A 19,495-nucleotide genomic window follows, 5' to 3' on the forward strand; every position below is an offset into this window, starting at 1 on the left:
TTAGTCCTACTCTCTTTCTCTTGAATAGTTGTTTTTTATTAGCTGCGTGCTAACATTTTGCCATACTCATTAAGCAGCTGGTAACTTGATTTATTTTCTTTGTTCCCTCCTTTCTTTTCCCTTTATTTTGAATATATCCAGACTTTTATTACAAATACGATTTTCTTACTATTAGCATATTTTGCCAATCTGAGTTCAATTTGAGCATTAGACTTTCTAATACCATTTCTACAATTCTAGAATATTTTTTCTCTTTCCATTTCCTATTTGTATCCTTTTTGTTATCAGATCTCCATTAAAGTTTTTGCACAGTCATACTGGGCTTCCTCTGCTAGTTTCTCCGCCCCCTCTTATCGAAATTGCTTGCACTTTTGAAAGAGTTTTCTCCAATCTGAGGCTCCTTTCCTTAACAATTTACTATCGAGGGCACCACTTTTATTTTCTGAAGGCACAATGACATAGCAATCTTACCCAACCTGGGTGTTTTCCAGTAACTCTTTTCAACTCCTAGACCTCTTATTTTTCTAATCAAATTTTTATATTTTATATTATTTATACATATCAATGTGTGAGTGGTGTGGTAACTGGGTAACATACATTTCAGTACACATAAACATAGTCTTATTATTCCTAAATATTACATTTCATTCCCATTATTTCATATTATTTATACATGCCTTTTATTATCACCTTTCATTTCTGAACCATCTTTCTGTCTTTTTGTATATCTTAACATATTAATATATAATTATTATTATTCCCCACTATTTACAATTCCTATTTTAACTTTTTCCCCCTTTCATATCACTATAATATTCAAAGATGTGTTTTTTACCTATTTTGTTGTTCGTATTTCCTTAGTTAAATCAAAATTCCAGCCATCATTCCTCCATTATTCAATATCTCCTTATATAGTTTTAGTATCACTCACAACTCCTAGACCTCTTTTTAAAGGTCACTTATAACAATAATTTGTCATGCTATCTTTGAATAAAAACATCCACTGACTAGTATAAAATTAAAGATGGCACATTAATTCCTATGGATCTTCTAATCTGAGATAGAAATATTAATTCATGCCAGGCAAGAACCACAGGTAAACCTGATAGGAAATTGTGCTTTTGGAAGAGTCTAGGGGTCTGATTACTTTGTTAAGTGGCTCTTTACCAATATTAACCTAATTGCCATTGATAGATAGCAAGGACAAAGGATGGTAAATCAATACTGTCTCAGAATCCAACCTGCCCACAGAATCCTTATAAGAGGCCTTTTATCTGGATTCAACTTGAAAAAGCAGCGATCCTTAATATTATCTGCCCAGAATAAATGTTCTAATGATGTTAAGAATCTTTGAAAGCTTGAAAGTACTAATTAGAGTTGTGATTATAAAATCAGGGTTTCCTAGTATTATCAAAAGAGGATAATTTTAATAATCCCCCTTCTAAAAATAAAATGAAACAATATGGCATATAAAGTATAATGGCTAAGCAGCCTATTCTTACTCTAGCTTATGATGGCATTAGTGCACAGCCCCAAGCTATTACAGTAATAATATTACTTTGCTCTTCTATAGAATCTTTTATATGAGGATCAAAAGGTACTTTATAAGCACTAGGACCTCCACACCACTCCAGGCAAGAACATATAGCTTTTCTGCTTTTTAAGAAGAGACAACCAAGGTGGTTAGCAATTTTGTGATTTGCCTATAATGAATTAGGAACAGAATCTCCCACAATAGTGTGCACTGCTCCCTCAAACCAGAATCCCTGAACTCATAAATTAAAATATGAATATTTGCTAGCATTGACAGAACTGTGGTTCCACCCACTTCACTTTTCAGGCAGAAGGCAAGTGAAAAAGAAAACTAAGGTTTCTTCCTCCCATGACCTTATTACTAGCTCTCTTATAATTATTAGCATTTAGCAATTATATTTCCTTTAAGATAGAATTGTTACAGCATGAAATCTAGCTGCAGCAGACTAAAACTGATGTAAATTATTAGAAAGGACTCTACCAATTTAGAGTGCAAGTGGGTAAATCTCATTTTAATACTCCTTATAAATAGAACATTGATATATTTGATGACAGGAAAAGGCTAAGATTTTCTCTCGGATGAAATTGTGCTTAGTGGGGAATGTACATGAAGAAACAGTTTTTTTTTTAATGTTTCTCCATGTACATTCCAAACCAAGATCTGTAGTAAGTGATTTTATTACTGGTGTGGACTGCTCCTAAATCTGTTGATTCTAAGAAGTGACCTGAGATTTAAGCAATTGAGATCTCTTGAGCTTCTGAAAACTATCAGAAAAAAATGACAACTACCAGAAAAAACCCTTTTAGAGGTAGACCACCCAGTCCAGTCCAATCCCGCCCCACTGGAGCTGCGCAATCCATTTCATATCCTTCCCCTTGAAGAAACCATACCGACATCTGGAGGAGGAATATCATTAAGCGTAAAGAAAGTAGACCAGAATCCCACCCCCCCAAAAAAAGGTGTGTGTGGTAGTGGTGAGGAAAATGATACACTTATCAGAAGAACGGAATCAGCAATTTATAGAGTATACAATCTATAAATGGAAGTATGCAATCTCCTAGGAGCAAAGATCAAAGATGTGACTGAGAGGCTTACTAAATTAATCACAAACTATTAATCCTTTCTCCTCTTTCATGTAGGGAAGAATGATCCAACAAAGAGCCTTAGTGCCTTAGAAGATGCCAAGAAAACAAGATGAGAAAGACTGCCTGGAAAAAGGTTCTAATACAAGGAAAAAGAGGGGGAAGCAGTACAGTCGCTCCCTAAGTTCTCTGATGGAAAGAGAAGGGCAGTCCATTTTCCAGAATGCCCTCTTGTGAAAAAGCTCCAGGAGCATTGGCATCCCTGGAGTGAGAAGATGTCATATCTGTCAAAAAAGTATAGCAGTTGTACCACTACAATCATATCTCTGTGTTTCTGTATATGCATGCAGTTTAAGGAATGGGGCTACAATGGGGCTGCAGTAAGTATCACCATGCTCCCTTTGACCTTCCCCTTGACATAGATTTTTGGATGTAAAAGGAAAGGCGGATTACTAAACATGGAGTATAGCATAGCTACAATTGTCCTTTTTTTACTTTCTAGCAGTACTCATTTATCTTTTATTAATCTGTTTTTCCATGTGGAACTGGTAGGATTGCATTTCAGAAAGTGCCATAAATAAACAAGTATAGCAAGGACCTCTTTGCTTATGAGTTGTTGCCAGAGCAGCAGTAAGCTACTACAGAACACACAATTATTCCATAGAAAACTCTGCCGTGCCATTCTGCTATTATAAATAGCTCTTAGCAGATTTAACATTGACCATAAGAAATCTCTCTGTTGGCCTTTAGAAACACAAAGGCAGAGCTTCTATCTATTTACCGAGAGCACTTTCACTGGCACTGTTTCACTCCACGTTAATTCCAAAGTTTCTCACAAATCAATCTGAAACTGACCTTCAGTTATCTTTTCTTCTGCTGGAGTTGAATATAGTGAACAGGCAAGAGAACCCCATGAACTCATCAGTTCTTCCTGCAACTGACTAATAGGAGTGTTCAAAACAGAACTCAAGCAGTGCCTAGCCCTTTGAGCTTCAAAAGTCTCACACTCTCATCCCACACAGTCTAAAAAGAATTGAATTGCTAGAAGGTATTCACAGTGTTGGTACATGTTGCAATAACAGAAACAATAAATAATTGTTACAGGGAGGTCAAGTTATATCAAATCATAGGATCATAGGGCTGGATTACTCAGAAGGTTCTACAAGTAGTTCTCAAGTTATGACTGGTTGCTTAGTGACAATTTGAAGTTACAACAGACACCCACGACCAAAGGTGCTTATGATCCAATCCTGAAGTTCTGAGAGGTGCCTCTGCCCCCCGCCCCCAGTCACAGTCACAACTGCCATACATTTATGGCTGTTTGCAGCATCCTGTGCTATGTGAATCAATGTACATTTTTTGCTGAAAGCCGTTGTTTACTTCCAGTTTCCAACAAAAATGCTCCATAGTGAGCAAGTTGAGAACTACCTATATTCAACTCACTTTTGTTTTATGTAAAAGCTTCTGCTAACTGTGAATGCCCACACAACTACTTACCAACCCTTCCCACCTTGCACTCTGCATATTGTGATGATCCCCTGCTCCCTGTTGCTGCTGGTTTTTTATACTTTCTGCCTTTTCCCCCTGTATACTCCAAATACTCTAAAACTACTCTAAAACTGGGCAAGCAATAGAAGAGGAACACTATAGATGTGACAAGCAATGACAGAAGCTGCTGCAAAGTTTAAGAAGTAAAAAAAAACCACTCTGTTCCAGTAACCATCACTGATGAACATGAAAAAGATGCCTACTGCGTCTAAGGGACTTATGACTATCACCTCCCTGGAAAATGACTGGTCTGTATTTAGCCTGTATTGTTGCCCTTCAGTAGATTCCATAGATTTTCTATTATTCTGTTTTCTTTAGGCAGCTGACACAGAGACAATTGCTGCAACAGTATTGTAAACGTATAGATATGTCTAGGATATATTTACTTAATGCTCAGAAAAGGAAAATGTAGACAAAACAGCACAAAAGTAAAGCACAAAAAGGACCCTTGAGTTAATTTTTTCAGGTTCAAATTTCAGAGCCCACCCAGCAAGAAAGGAGAGAAAACTGATGAACAATTTCCTCCCATTTTGAGAAAGGAACACGTCTAAAAGGCCAGAATGGTTAGGATATTTTCTCTTAGCATACAGAGGATAAACTGAAAACAATATTTGCAGGGCAGAAAAGAAAGGAAATAGCATTTCAAAAAATGAAACCAATTTCTTTCTTGCTGCCAAGGGAAGAGTGTCTCTGTAAAAAAATATATAGAGAAAAAGCTCACTAAAAAAATTGTATTTAGGCTGTGAATCCAGTATGTTTATACTAGATGCATCTTTACCTAGATCAGTGGTGAAATTCAATTTTTTTACTACTGGTTCTGTCGGCGTGGCCTGGTGGGCATGGCAGGAGAAGGATATTGCAAAATCTCCATTCCCACCCCACTCTGGGTCCAGCCAAAGGTGGCATTTGCCGGTTTTCCGTACTGCTCAAAATTTCTGCTACCGGTTTTCCAGAACCTGTCAGAACCTGCTGAATTTCACCCTGGTTCAGATTCTGTATGAATTCCACTTTTGATCTGCAAAGTTAGAAAGAGACCAGTCCTAACTTGGTGCTGCACAGGGCACCCAAATTCCTAAAATTGATCCCAGTCAAGTGTATGCTTTGTGTCATTTCCCTCTTTTTTTCCACATCATGCATGTAAACCAAATGCATGTTTAGTTCACGCTACATACGTGCAGAGTGTACAGTTCCCCAAGTCCTTCGTTGCTTTTTGCCATCAGAGACTAACCCGGCTATGCTTCCGCTAATGCTTTTAGTTAATGAAAATACAATGGCAACATAGTCTTTCTTTTCTTTCCTGCATGGATGAGCATAATCCTGCTTTCAATACACTCCCCCCTTTCCTCCCCCCCCGGAAATGCTACAAAAACAAACAAAATAAGGAACAAATACAGGGATACGTGTCACTGTGGAAGGGGTTATTTGCCTGTCCTTTGTTACATACCTGTTTTCTAATTTTTTACCTGACATTTTTCTTAGGGAAATAAATGAATTGACTCCTGCAGAGGCCTGTTTGGATTAAACTGCTGTCACTGCCTTGCATGCTTAACAAATGGATGCCTGCATCTGGCAGCATGGCTGGATGCATTCCAATCGGAGTGGGGAGGATAATGAACGTAAACCACAAGGTTTCTCTGAACGAAAGTGGCTTAGCAAAACAGGAGGCCAGACTTGGGCGGAAAACAAAATGCTTAATAAATAAACATTTTAAAGGGTCATTTAATCCTTGAACTAAACAATCTAGTTTTTCCCAGTCTGGGATGGCATAGCCTAGATCACTGGGGTGCCACTGAATTTATACTAGCTGAGAATCTGGCTTGACAAGCACAGTGCAGTGGAATAAAAAAGTAGAAATGTCAGGAATTTAGAACCATGCAGATCGTTGTGCTGGAAACTGCCTTCAGAAGTCATCCGGGAACTGATTAATCAAGGGTTAATTAAGCATAAACTATTGGTAACATATGCTTCCTCCACCCCAACAATGTGCCTTATGGGTCATGTTGGCACTATAAAAAGAAGCAGAGGATTGTTAAGGATGTCTAGAAGCAAGAAAGAGAAGTAGAATGCTGCCAGGGAAATAGTAGCCCCATTTCAAAATGCTCATGCACACTGAGAACACATCAGGCAGAATGCAGTAAACTAGAACAGTATATTAGTTTTAATATATAGCAAAAGGCATGGGGAATTTCAGGCACACATTGCTACACAAAGCAATGGTGCCATTGGAAAAGTATACCAGTATATTTAACTTTGGAGTAACATGTATTCCTGTGTGCACATGTGCACGCATACAAAGGCACACTTACACCAGAATTTCTTCATATCCCATGCATTCTATTAAAAAGTCATTGATTTTATTGTTTTGCATGTTAGATTTAGGCTTGACATTTGTGCATATGTTTTATATGAAAGAAAGAAAAACTGCATTAAATCAGTGTAGGTATGCTTTTTTGAGCTGATGGCTGCTGAAAAGTGGATATGCACGGTAAAAAAAGTAAATGGACGAAGACTGAAGACTGAACCAAAAAGAGAGAAAAATTGATGTTGAATCAAATAAATTAATTAATAAAATATATTAGTATATGGGTGGAAATAAGACAAAAAACAATTATTGTCTCCTAGGAAAAGAAGAAACAACTTCACTGGATCCATGAAAAGAACATTAGTTTTTCCTGGCAATACATAACTCTTTTCTGAAATAAAGGGTGTCATAGTACCAATATTATGGAAACCTGTTTATGTATAATTTATACATTGTTTGATTATCACAGTCATGGAACTTGCTTATGCCACTGCTGGTGACAAAGAGTTAATCACTTTGACTTCAAGTAGGGGTACTTCTAGGTTCTCAGTTGGAGTCAGTTGAGGTTGATAGAGAAGGGCAGTGGAGGAGATATTTGAACTGATATTAAATTGAAAGGTGAAAGGGAATTGACTAAAGTTGAAAGGAAAGTTAGATTACCCAACAGTTCAGGGAGTTTAACCATAGTAATCTGGAAATGATTCAGGTTAAAGAAGGAACAATGATATTTTATACTTACTTCATTGTTATAATATGAAGCTTTGATTGCTTTTGAGATCATCTCTCATTGCAAATAGATCTACAGAAGTCACCCCAAATACACTTAAAGTACATCATTATAAATGGGACAAATGATCATGACACTTGATAACTGTCACTTCTCATTATCTGTAAAGACTGCTTGTTGCTGAACACTACATATTGGAATTCTATTAAATATGTTTAGGTCTGACTATATTGCTAAAAAGTAAGAAATTCTATTAAAGAAGAAATATTATTTCACTGTAAGCAGAAAAAAGCATCTCTTGGAATCAAAGCTAAGCAGTAACAGATAAGGATCTGGTTGAGAAAAAAAACCTTTTACAACAAGTAAAAGGGTAATATCATCTATAGATATTGCTGAAATAATAGCACCCAGAAGCCATTTTCTAGATGAAAGTAACTCATAAAATATAATCATTTAAATGTTTTAACATTAAATGGAAATTCCAGGATGATGTTGTGTACATAACAACATTTCAAAAGGAAGACACTGGAAGAAAGTTTTTGGTACACTGATGAAATGTTACAGAAACACATGAAATACAATCCAACATAAGAGAATATTCAAAACACCTGCCAGGTAAAATTGTTAAGAATGCAGGGTCTATTGAACCAAGACATGAAAAACATCACTACTGAAAACCCAATAGGGAGACTTTTTCTTTTACAGTACTGTTACAATATCTTCCAGGTGAGCTCATAAATAGGTGTTATAGACTGAGTCACCCAAAATAGGACCACTGTTAAACTATAAAAATAGATAAAGGAATGTCCTGGATGGAATCCTGATTATAATGTAAATGGGCTACCTGCTTAATCTCCGGATTTGAAACTAATTTATCTTTTGAGTCTGGGTTCAATAAAAGTGGCTCTCATGTTGGCAGGGCAAGTATGTATCAGATCTAAAAACCCAAAGCTTTCTGGATTAGAAATCAGAGATTGAGATCTGACAAGCAAGATCTTAATCTCTCACTTCTAATCCAGGAAGTTTTGGGTTTTTAGATCTGATACATACTTGCCCTGCTAAACATGAGGGCCACTTTTATTGCACCCAGATTCAAAAGATAATTATAGTTTCAACATAACATACATGCGTTAACTTTCTGGAAATTAGAGGAACAGCAGGATGAGCATATAAGAGACTCTGGGGATATCTGATAGTCAATGCTGTGATTGCTTTTGTGGTTGATTGGCAATGCAAAAAACATCCACAAAGGGCATACTAAATTGAGTTGAAATGCTGCCAAAGACTACAGGACTCAGATTCTGCTATCTTGGTTCTAGGTCCCCCTGACTGATCCAACTGGTAACTAAAATGAAATGAGCAGAAATTCACAATATTCTGCTGAAAGACTGATGATGTGAAGGCTTGCCTGTCAATGCATCAGAGAAACTGCCTACATCAGAAAAGAGATCTTGATCTTCCCTGATGTTGAAAATATGTTCCTATAGCAATTTTAAAGAGATAGTTCTTCTCAAAGTTTACTGCATGTTTTGCAAACATGTCAATTTGCCTATACATCTCTCAAATTACTATCCCAATAATGACATCTGACCCTCTTGACTCTGAATATAGGCCATCATCATCAAATCCAGGTTGCAGAAGGTAAATTGAATATTATGATATCATCATGTTAGAAATAGTTTTTGCCTTTGCGAGTTTATTGTTTTTCCCGCCCAATTTTATCAAGAACACGATGGATGAACTTCAACCATTATTTTAATTAGCAAAACTAGAGGTGGTAGTAGCAGCCTTGAAAGTATAAGAGCTGAAGCTAGTAGGAACCAACCCAGAGGTAGAATTAAGCTAAGGCTTCATTCTTGTCTGTAGCTTAGCTGTATTTGACACTGTTGGTTTTTTTTTCAAATTAAGCCAGATACTGCAAGTCTTTTTTTTGGGGGGGGGGGGATTATTATTTTTTATTGTACAATTTTCTTGGGTTGTATATCAATTTTTTTATATTCACAATAACAGTGTACTGTCTCGGTACAATTTTAAGTACAGATAATAAATCTTGTACAAACAATAATTATGAATTGTTCTCAGATCCTATTCACCATTGTCTTCACTTATCCTTATTAAAGAATTTTGCATATTTAGTTAAATCCTCTGTTCAGTTTTGTCTATAATCAATTGATAATATCAAATATTATAGACATCATATGGAGATCACATTTATAACCATTATCCTCCAAATAATCATAAGGTGTACTTTTCTTAATTATTCAATATTCATTATTCAATTAAACAAATTACTTTATCCTTGTTTACATGTCCACATTTCTAACTTCTGCTTCTATTTTCTAATCATTAATAAAATAATTTCCAAGTTAAATTTTTCCCATTTCCAGTTTCTATCTTTATACTAGTTCTTAATAGAACAACTCCTATATTAAACAGTATTCTACATTTATCCTTCATCTCTTGCCCATTTTTGTATCTCCACTCCTATTGACTTCTTGGCACTTCTCCCATACTTCTCCCTTGGGGTCTTGTATCTTCTTGTCTCATCCTTGTTTGATCTAAGTATTTCTTCTATTTATGCTGCTTGTTCACTCTTTTGAGCCTTCAACTGCCTTCTGCCCCAGGTACTTCAAAAATCTTGATTGATAATGATTGATAATTTAGAAAAATCATAAGATTTCCTGAGAAGAATCTCTTTTCTAGTATCCTCTGAGTGTTTTGGCATCCTTCTCTACTCTTATAATGATACCTCCAGACTTAAGGCAACCAGGCTAAGGATTCTGAGAGACTAAAACATATTTTGAAGAACAGCTTGATCTTTGTTAATAAAAGAAAATCACCCGTTAGTTTTGGAATTATCTATTATATTTAATAAAATTTAATTAAACTTTTTAATTCCAAATTATGGAAAACAATTATACAGTTGAGAATAGTGTATGAAGAGCTCATTCAAAATTTCTTGCCCTACGCAATTACATAATTCCAGATAGAACAAGATACTATTAGCCATAACATAAGCCTAAAATGAATAAAGTTAACCTATTTGATATAAAACTGTATTTGGTACAAATTAAAGTGTGAATATTTTCATCTTAGAAAAATTCTAAAAATGACACCTATTTTAGGCCTTTTCAATTCCTATACAAGTATGTTGTACAAAAGCATATGATTTTTTTCCAGTTATAGCTCCCTTATAAAAAATATAGCTAAAGAAAATATATATCTGCACATGAAGAAATGGCTTGTTGAAGGCTATTTCCAATTTATTGTTATAGTTATATATTGATATACATTTATAATAACTAATGAAACTGTGACACAATAATCAATGTATTTTGCAAGTGTTAATAAAAATCTAATTACATGGTTAGCAGTATCTGGTCCTGCAGAGAGATCCAGTGGCCATTGCTATTACAAGAAACCTTCTCTATATCTGTTTGCTTTCTATTACTAGATAAAGAAATGTATTCCACAATAATAGGTAATGAAAAGATCAGTTTTCCACTACATCTGCCCAGTGTTCTGGCCCCTTGATGCCCAGAGGAATGGAGAAAATGCTGGTTGTGTCTGAAGTAGACACATACAAGTTCTCTGCAGATTCATCTGTAAATGAAATCGCCTGAGCAGAGAAAGAAAAAGATATATTATGTTGGATTCTACCCATATCTTTTGTAACTCTGAATTCAGAGTTTCTGTGGTGTTCCAAAATACTGGAGATTTTCCAATGCAATTGCTAAAGTTAGACTGGTTCCATTTTCAGTTTTTTTAAACTAGTAGCAGGGCAAAGGCAAAAATTTTGTGAAGCATGCTAGACATAATTGGAACTGGACAACGGCTTCTTCCTCATAGTAAAGATTAATTAAAATGACACCAAGGAATCCAGTTCATTGAAAAGTAATATTTTGTCATAATGATTTACCTAGTTTTACAACTTTATTTATACAAATTAGTGTCTGAAATCACAATATTCTTAGCACTTGTCTATTCAGTTGAATTCTTGCCTTTATTCTGAGGTAAAACATTATTTATATTAAGTGCTGTTATTTTGTTATCTGCTCACATACAGACCACATAGGAAAAGGAAAAAGTATTAGGTATGTTCACTGCCTTATTTATAAAAATAATAAGGGAGGGATATAAACAAACAAGCAAACAAACTCACTGTTCAGCAATAATGTACTGGTCCTCTAGTGGAACACATTCCACACCAGCTACTTGTACATTGTGGGCTATCTCAGAGAAATCCAGCCCCAGGTTGACACCACGAATAGTGACTCGTGTTCCTCCTTCTGGTGGACCTGACAGTGTCAGGATCTGGGAAAGTAACAAAAACAAACATTGACAATGGAAACAAAGATTAGTTTTATAAACAAGAACACTGGTGATAAAAATAAACATGGTTCTACAAATGGTTCTGAGAAAGATCTGGCTTCTTTTTTTTAAAAAAAAGAAAAATACATTTTATTAAAAGTTATAAAGAGAACATAACAAGTAATACAAAATAGAAAAAAACAAAATAGAAAAAAGCATAGAAGAAAAAAGCAAAAGTGCAATGAGAAAGAATGAAAAGTAGAAAGAATCAGCTGTCAATTTCTTGCACTGCAAATATAAATATGGTTACAATATTACCTCCTTCTCTATGTTTACAATAAAAGCTCCCATTTTTCTATTATCCGTTTGTAATAATCACAAGTCATAAGAGCATTGTTTCTGTTTCATGCAAAAATTCTAAAAGGAGTTTCCAGTCAGCTATAAATGGAAATATTATCTTTTCTCTGATCAAGAAAGTTAATTATGCCATGTTTGGAAGCTTCATCATGTCACCAGTCATTCCTCCATTGTGGATAATGTAGAATCTTTGATGTATTATTGCCACTATGTGGATAACCTCACACCCAGGAAATGCAGATTGAAACATAATCATGGAGTTGAGAAGGTCAGGCAGGGAGGTCACTACACAGCAGGGAGGCTGGTACAATAGCAACAGAGCCCATTGGTGCCCAACTTAAGAAAGAGCATATCCAGTAATGTGAATAGAATGTCTGCTGGATACCTCTCTAGTCTCTCGTATAATCACTACCACTCCACACACCCTATTTTGGAGTTTGAGCTAGTGCCAAACCTGAATACTAGCTGGGCAAATCTCAGAGAACAGCACTCTGCCCTCCTATCCCAGCCAAGTCTCTATGATACACACACTGGCCTTCTCTTTAGCAATTACAACAATAACAGGGCCTAGCCCAGGGCTAGAAAGCCTGCCATCCTGTGCCTGGGGTGAAGTCCAGGAGATTGTAATGTGCCACAGGAATAATGCACCTGTGGTTCAGCCCTGTGACTTGGTCACTTTAGTCTTTAAAATTTTTGGAATTAATTGTATGTATCTATATACATTTCTTTATTTTTTTACGCATCCAAGAGACATCAAGCTTCCAATTCTTCCCACCTCATTCTCCTGATTAGTATAGTAGTTCGAAATCTCTTTTTTCAGAAATGTAATGTGGGAGAATTTATAAAGTCATAATGAATAGCTTGAATAATGAATATGTCTAGAGGTAGCTAAGGCTGAGATAACACATTTCTGCTGTACAGTTCTGGTCTAAGCACTTTGATGAAACAATATATTCAGTTTTGGCTTGTGAATATAGAATGTCACATGCAGTGATTTAGTGATTGCTTTTGAAGTGTAGAATCTCATCATGACATATATAGCCGTATATGAGAATACCAGGAGATTGTATAACATCCAATTTATTAACAATACAATACCTATACATACCTAAAATATACCTAATATGAAAAACATTGAGAAGTGTTCACCTAAATAGAGAGAATCACTATGGGAAGATGTGTTTAATGAGGCAATATGTGAGAATGCTTGGAAATGAAGCATTAAATGGCACTTAATATGCAATGAAGTGTGAGTTGCCCAAGAAATCTGCAGTATTTCCAAGTACAGTAATTTGAACATCAGCACATCTGAATATGCTCTCTGAACATTGGAGGAGCCGAAATAATTTAATGGCCTGTGACTATAAAACATCAACTCTGGCAATACTGTTACTGGGATAAGACAAAATGAGAAAGCAAGCTTTTCAGCTCTCCAGAACTTTCATTAAACAGCAACTAAAGCAACAAGGAAAGGAAATCAAAAGCAGGAAGAAAGGTTTAATTTAAACTATAATTACCTTCAGTGTTTTCTCCCTTTTTTATTGAATGAACAGAAGTTTCAGGTAAAATGCAAAATATTTTAATAGCGTATTAAAAAACTATATAACTAGGATTATATATATATATATATATATATATATATATATATATATATATATATTAAGTAGGTTTAGGCCTATTGAATCTGAAACATGACTGTAATGTCATTTGGCTAAGACATTTCATTTCATTAGGAATTATGTAACTGTCAATAGATACAAAGGAAGTTCACCTAAAAGTATAGTAATAGTACTCTCAAATCCATACTTGAGAACAAAGGTGAACTGTACTTTTGTTCACCTATTTGTTGATCAATGTTTGTAAGATAGGTTTGAAAATAGGTTTGTTAAATACAAAAATGGGATTTTGTACAATTAAAACTATAGCATGAGAATCCTACTACTATTATTATTAATGTTAAATATATATTTGAATTTTGGATTTGAATTTTAATTAAGACAATTACTCAACAATAATTCACAATGGTTTTGCTGTTTGCTTATTGCCCCTACATTTATAAATTAATGAGAAAAAGAAAATGATTACTGATGCTTTGAACAAATCTTCATATTGAAATGATGACTATATGTAGATGATTGCATTTCTATTTAGGATCACATAGCTTCTGTTTTGTTAGAAAATTTCTATTATTTTTTTCTTTCTTTCTTTTACATGGTCCTTTTCTCCTGTTCTTGGTTTGCCTTCTCTATTAACTCTTCATTTCTACTAAAGTTGGCTCAATTTTAACAGGGAGTGTAGGAAAAAATAGGAGACCTCTGCTTATTTTTTAAGTAGAATATCAGGAGCTGCTGGACAGCAAATCTAATAATTTTTAATCCCATTCTGAAAATACAAAATCAAGTAATGCTCTACAACAGGAGTATCAAATTTGCGTCATCATGGCGATGTCATGTGACATATCAGGAATTTTTTTCCCTTTGCTAAACCAGGCGGGGGCAGAGCCAGCATGTGACGCAACCGGCCCGTGGGCTGCAAGTTTGACACCCCTGCTCTAGAACCATTATGATGTCTAAGTGAAAATAATACATTTGTTTTGAGAAAGAAAAAAGAATCTAGCAGGATTTTATTGTTTCTTTATCTATAAGAAACAAATTGAAGATGCACTGAAAACCCTTATTAAGGTATAGAGGATACATAATCCTGAAAAAAACAGTAACAATTTAGCTTCTCTTTTAAAAGGACTTATTAACTCTAGATTTAGAAACATTTCAAATGGACCATCGTGGCTTCTTTTCTCTTTTTCTATAAAAATAAAAATAACTCTCATCACTGAAAGAAATCTAATGGGAAATGAGTTCATGTATATTGAATTATAATTCACAATAATGAAAACACTACATCCACTAGATTAAAAACAAACCTGAATTGTCAAATAAAAATCCCAATGTTTGAGTCTGATGCATGCTAAAGACTCAAATACCTTCATTTCTTTATTGCTTTCTAAGTTTTAATTTCTTTTTTTAAAATACTGCCATAAACATTGTGATATAGTTCCATATTTAAATTTTCTTCCACATTTTCTGAGGTGATAAAGTTATTTACTGAGAAAGGAAAACTGAGAATCTCACATTTTAGCACACAGTATTTAAAACAATGCTTTAGAAAACTAAAGAGAGTCAGTTTGGTCTAGTGGTTAAGGCAGTAGGGTATAAAGCAGGATTAGAAGTCACTTGGATGACTTTGGCCCAGCCACCCTTTCTCAGCCAAACCCACCTCACATGCTTGTTGTTCTGGGGAAAATAGGAGGAGGAAGCATTATAAACATTCACTGCCTTGAGTTACTCATAAATACAGTATATTAAAGGTGAAATTGAAGGTAATCTTTTCAGGTACTGCATTTTCAGTAGAACATGCATTTCAATTCATGTTGCAGTAACAAGATGTGTTACCTCTTACTGCGTAATCTTGAACATACTGTACATTGATGCATTCTGTCTCTCTTACATACTCATCTCTTTCCTTTTATTTCTTCCCTTTGTAGTGAGGTGTGAAATATCACCAGAAATATTCATCTACTTCATTAGAGATTCTCATTAAACACTTTTGATTCTAATACTCTGTCTGCTGCACTGCAGGGTTCCACAAATACCCAATATGTGATTTTCATTCATACTGAACAGAGTGCATTTGATTTATCTTCCAATATTCATTTTAATGGACCTATTTATACACGTTATATAACCAAATTATCACTGAGAGGAAGAGGCTATTCTTAGAGATATATGTCTGTTTATTGTCTTCTACAGGCTTATAAGAGAAGACATTTACTTATTTTATCTCACCCAACATAATGTAATCTCACCACGTAGCAGCACTTGAAAAATCATGTAAGAAGAAACAGAACATCTTTACCTCTTTCATTCAGGCTTCTAAACAGCAATAATGTTTAAAACATAGTATTGGTTCCTGCTCTAAATAATTTTTAAAATCTAAATTCCACTAGAAAGAATTTGAGTGGATGAGCAGATAAAGGCTTACATAAGACCATGTAAGTTAAGATAGAAATATCAGGTTAACTGCAGCCTGCCACTTGGTTTGGATAAAAGAATGGGTATTGCTGAGAAATTTAAAAAAAATATTATAATTAGAACTACATAACCTGAGATATGATCACCACAGCTTTTTATGGTACCATAAAGTTAAAGTTCATGTACATTTTAAAAATCCTTAGGGAAGAAGAAGAATATAAAATAAATATAAGCCCAGGCTGTGCTCAAAAGTACCATTAATGGTCTCACCAAAAGAAGCATTTAATAGAAAAGAAACAGTCAGTAAAAAGAAATAGTTAACATACCAAAATTTATTAGTACAAGCAAATGGAGAACTTAAAGTGAATTGAGAATATTTGGTTATAGAAGAATAAGTTGTCAATAGTTTTCATATACCACTGAGAGGAAAAAAAATATAACTAAAACGTTTACTGGAATTGAACAACATATGATGAAATGTGAAACTGAATTACATACAAATGATGAACATACAGTTGCACTTTTGCCGATATTTGAAATGTAAGTTTCAAATATCGGCAAAAGTTTCATTTTCAGTTATCTGGCCTTCTAAAGAGCAGTAAGAGTTGATCTCCTCTAGGACTGACCGGTTTGATCTCAATCTAATAAACCATTATTCAAATATAGATTTGAGGGTAATTTCTCAGCAACTGCATTGATTTTTTTTCCTGCACAGATGCCTTAAAACAAGATGTGAGCTTGCATAACACATTGTTTAAAGGCACCACCAGCAAACTCAGATCTCTTTTAAATAACCACTACACCTCAAACTGCAATTTATCATGCAATGTTTTCTTCTTTTCTTTCTACTATGAACTAAATTTTATCCCACTCTCAAGGCTGGAAGTAATGATATTAAATCCAGAATATGCATTGTGCTCCTTCAGCTTCTGAATCATGCCAGACAACCAAGAATTGTGGAGGCAGCTGCTATGCCTAGTATGGTGGAACATAAGAAAACTTGTGGGAGGCTGCAGCTGGTGGCAGAAACTTCTGCTGAGAAATTAGGCTTCCTTTTTATAGACTTTTATAAAAGCCAGTAACCTTAAATGGCTTGACAGTTACTTTGGAGAACTTTATTAAGTTCCACTTTGGACAAGCTCTGAATGTTAAATATCACATTATATTAGGGAGCAGTCACACCTCCTTAAATGTCTTTTTTAAGAACTAAAAGCTACTTATTTATAGCAGGTCTCTAACATAGCCATTTTAATTCCTAAATCTAGAAAAGTATACCTTTAGAACCATCTCCCAGTATTTATGAGGTTAAGAACAGAAGGGGACTATTTACTTGTACATAATTTCTGATTCCAGCGAGGGCTTGCAATATAACTTGGGTAAATCCTTTTTTTTTTAATGGCCACTAGGTTCATTTCAATGTATTGACTCAATTCATTGGCACATTAAGGTCTGGATTAAGCAACACTGTAATTCATCATGTTTTCAAAAAGTTTCAGCAACTAACCTAAATCACAATCTTAGTGTGTGTTTGAATATCTGATGACACCCCTTTTGTCAATCTGCTCAAACAGCAGGTTCCTGCAGATGCTGCTTGTTGGCAAAAAAACAAAAAACAAAAACATTAGCTTATCTTCCACCTTATCATGGTAGTTATTTTCTGAAAACAAATCCCTTCCCCATGATTGCCATTTTATGAAAATGCTCACATGTCTTCTAATTCCAGATGTAGCCACCACATATCTGAAATCTAAAATGAATGATGTGCTGCACTGCCACAGGGAGGCAAACATCTCAGATTAGCTATGAATACACCCCAGCCTAAACTATGATTCCCTGAGACTAAATTATAAACCTTATTTGTTTTGTGAGTTCACTTTCTATTCCACAATTGATGACCAGTAATATTATTCCAAAATTTTCTAAGTACTTTAAAAAATAAACCAGTTTCTTTGCTCCCCTTCCTTCCTCTCTAATGTGTCTTAACTTTTTTTCAACTTTGTTTCTCATTCCATTTATTTTAGAATTTGAAAGCCATATTACTTAATATCAATCCCCATTTAAAGAGACTATTAATCATACACTTTCCATTTCATTTAGACTTACTTGTGTTCTAAAAACACTTATTTCATTCGCCTGTCTTTGCCTCAGTTCCCATTTTCTTTCGTGCATTCAGCCTGGGACTAAAAGCTTTAATCTATTCATCATGTAGTGTCGATTAGAGTCTGCTTTCTGTAGCTCACACTCTGTAGTGTGTCTTGTATCATTTTTCTCTGCAAAGCATCATGTGTCTACAAAAGACATAATATGAAAATCAAATTGCATTATATTATATTATGCACTCTAAGGTTTGCTACTGTTAATGTTTACAGATCACCTATATGCAATGGTTCATGGTTCTTGACAGTTATTTCCCTTACAACAGTAATAAGCATACAACAGTATGCTTATTTTTTAAAAATGCTTTTGCTGAAGTAATTGCATGACAAATGGAGGTATTTTTCCCTCTCTCAGTAAATCCACAGCCTGCCTTTTTCCTTTTTCTTTTCTTTGAGAGGCTGTTCAAGGTTTGTTTTTTTCTTTAACCAAACTGGAGATAACAAAACCTGACTACAGTGTCAAAGGCTGTGTTGCCTTTTTATTTTCTAAATGTCTTGACCTGGAAAATATCCAAACCAGATATCCAATCTGACCTAGATTTAACTGCCACTAATTGAACAGTTCTGAAGGAACTGTGTCAAAATGTTGCTGCTGGGTTAGAACAGATGCATTCAATTAATTACAGCTGGAGAACTTCAGTCATAATCATTGAAGGTAGCAACATTTGAAAGATCCTATTTGTATAAAGCTCTTTAAATAAAAGTGGATCAGACCTGAAATCCAGGCAGCTGCCTTATCTATGAATATAGATCAGGACCCTAAAACAAACAAGCAAACTATACTATTGAAGTTTAATAAAAGTTGGCTATGTGGAGTCTTTGGTACTCTCTTGAGTTTGGTTATTTGCAGTTGCTTATTCAACTAGGAAATGTCAATGTTAGTGAATATAGGATTTTATTCCTGTTTACATATAATAGTTTGCCCCATCAATGTTGGTGTATATGTGACTTTAATTGGTAATACCTTGATTAGGATACTTGTCTGCTTGTTTCTTGGCAATTTCTTGATTAGGCTATTTGTTTGTCTGCTTGTTTGCCTCCTTGGTAGTTTCTTGATTAGGTTCATTTTTTTGTTTGCCTGGTGTTAATCCCTGCTTCTCTGAGTGTTGGCTGCTGAACAGGATGTGTAATGGTCTTTTCATTTCCTTCTGAGATGTTTTTAGTGCCCCTTTGGAATGGGGCACTATGTGAATCTCTGTGTGTCTATTGATGGCTGATTGTATGAATGCCAAGCTTCCAGGAATTATCTAGAGGTTTTGGATTTAGCTTCACCTAGAACACTCAGTTTCCCAGTTGCAACTATGTTTTTTATCCATGTATTTGAAATTAAGGAGTTTTCAGAAGTTGGTTATATTTGGATAGTTGAAATCCCCCTCCCCAAATAATGCTGTAGTTATGCTTTTTCAAAATAATTTGATCTCTGAAAGTGTAATCTGAAAATTTTAAAAGA

At 34.8% G+C, this 19,495-nt stretch overlaps 1 protein-coding gene across 2 annotated transcripts in view; it reads right to left on the reverse strand.

Moving 5' to 3' along the window:
- PLXNA2 (plexin A2) overlaps positions 1-19,495 on the reverse strand; it is a 443,424-nt gene that overhangs the window by 102,806 nt on the left and 321,123 nt on the right. For both annotated transcript variants that reach the window (XM_032217579.1, XM_032217580.1), the window contains one exon: positions 11,356-11,507. In XM_032217579.1, coding sequence (XP_032073470.1) covers positions 11,356-11,507 — 152 coding nt within the window. The remainder of the gene's footprint in view (positions 1-11,355; positions 11,508-19,495) is intronic.

The sequence above is a fragment of the Thamnophis elegans genome, chromosome 5 (assembly GCF_009769535.1).
Source record: "Thamnophis elegans isolate rThaEle1 chromosome 5, rThaEle1.pri, whole genome shotgun sequence".
Taxonomy (NCBI): domain Eukaryota; kingdom Metazoa; phylum Chordata; class Lepidosauria; order Squamata; family Colubridae; genus Thamnophis; species Thamnophis elegans.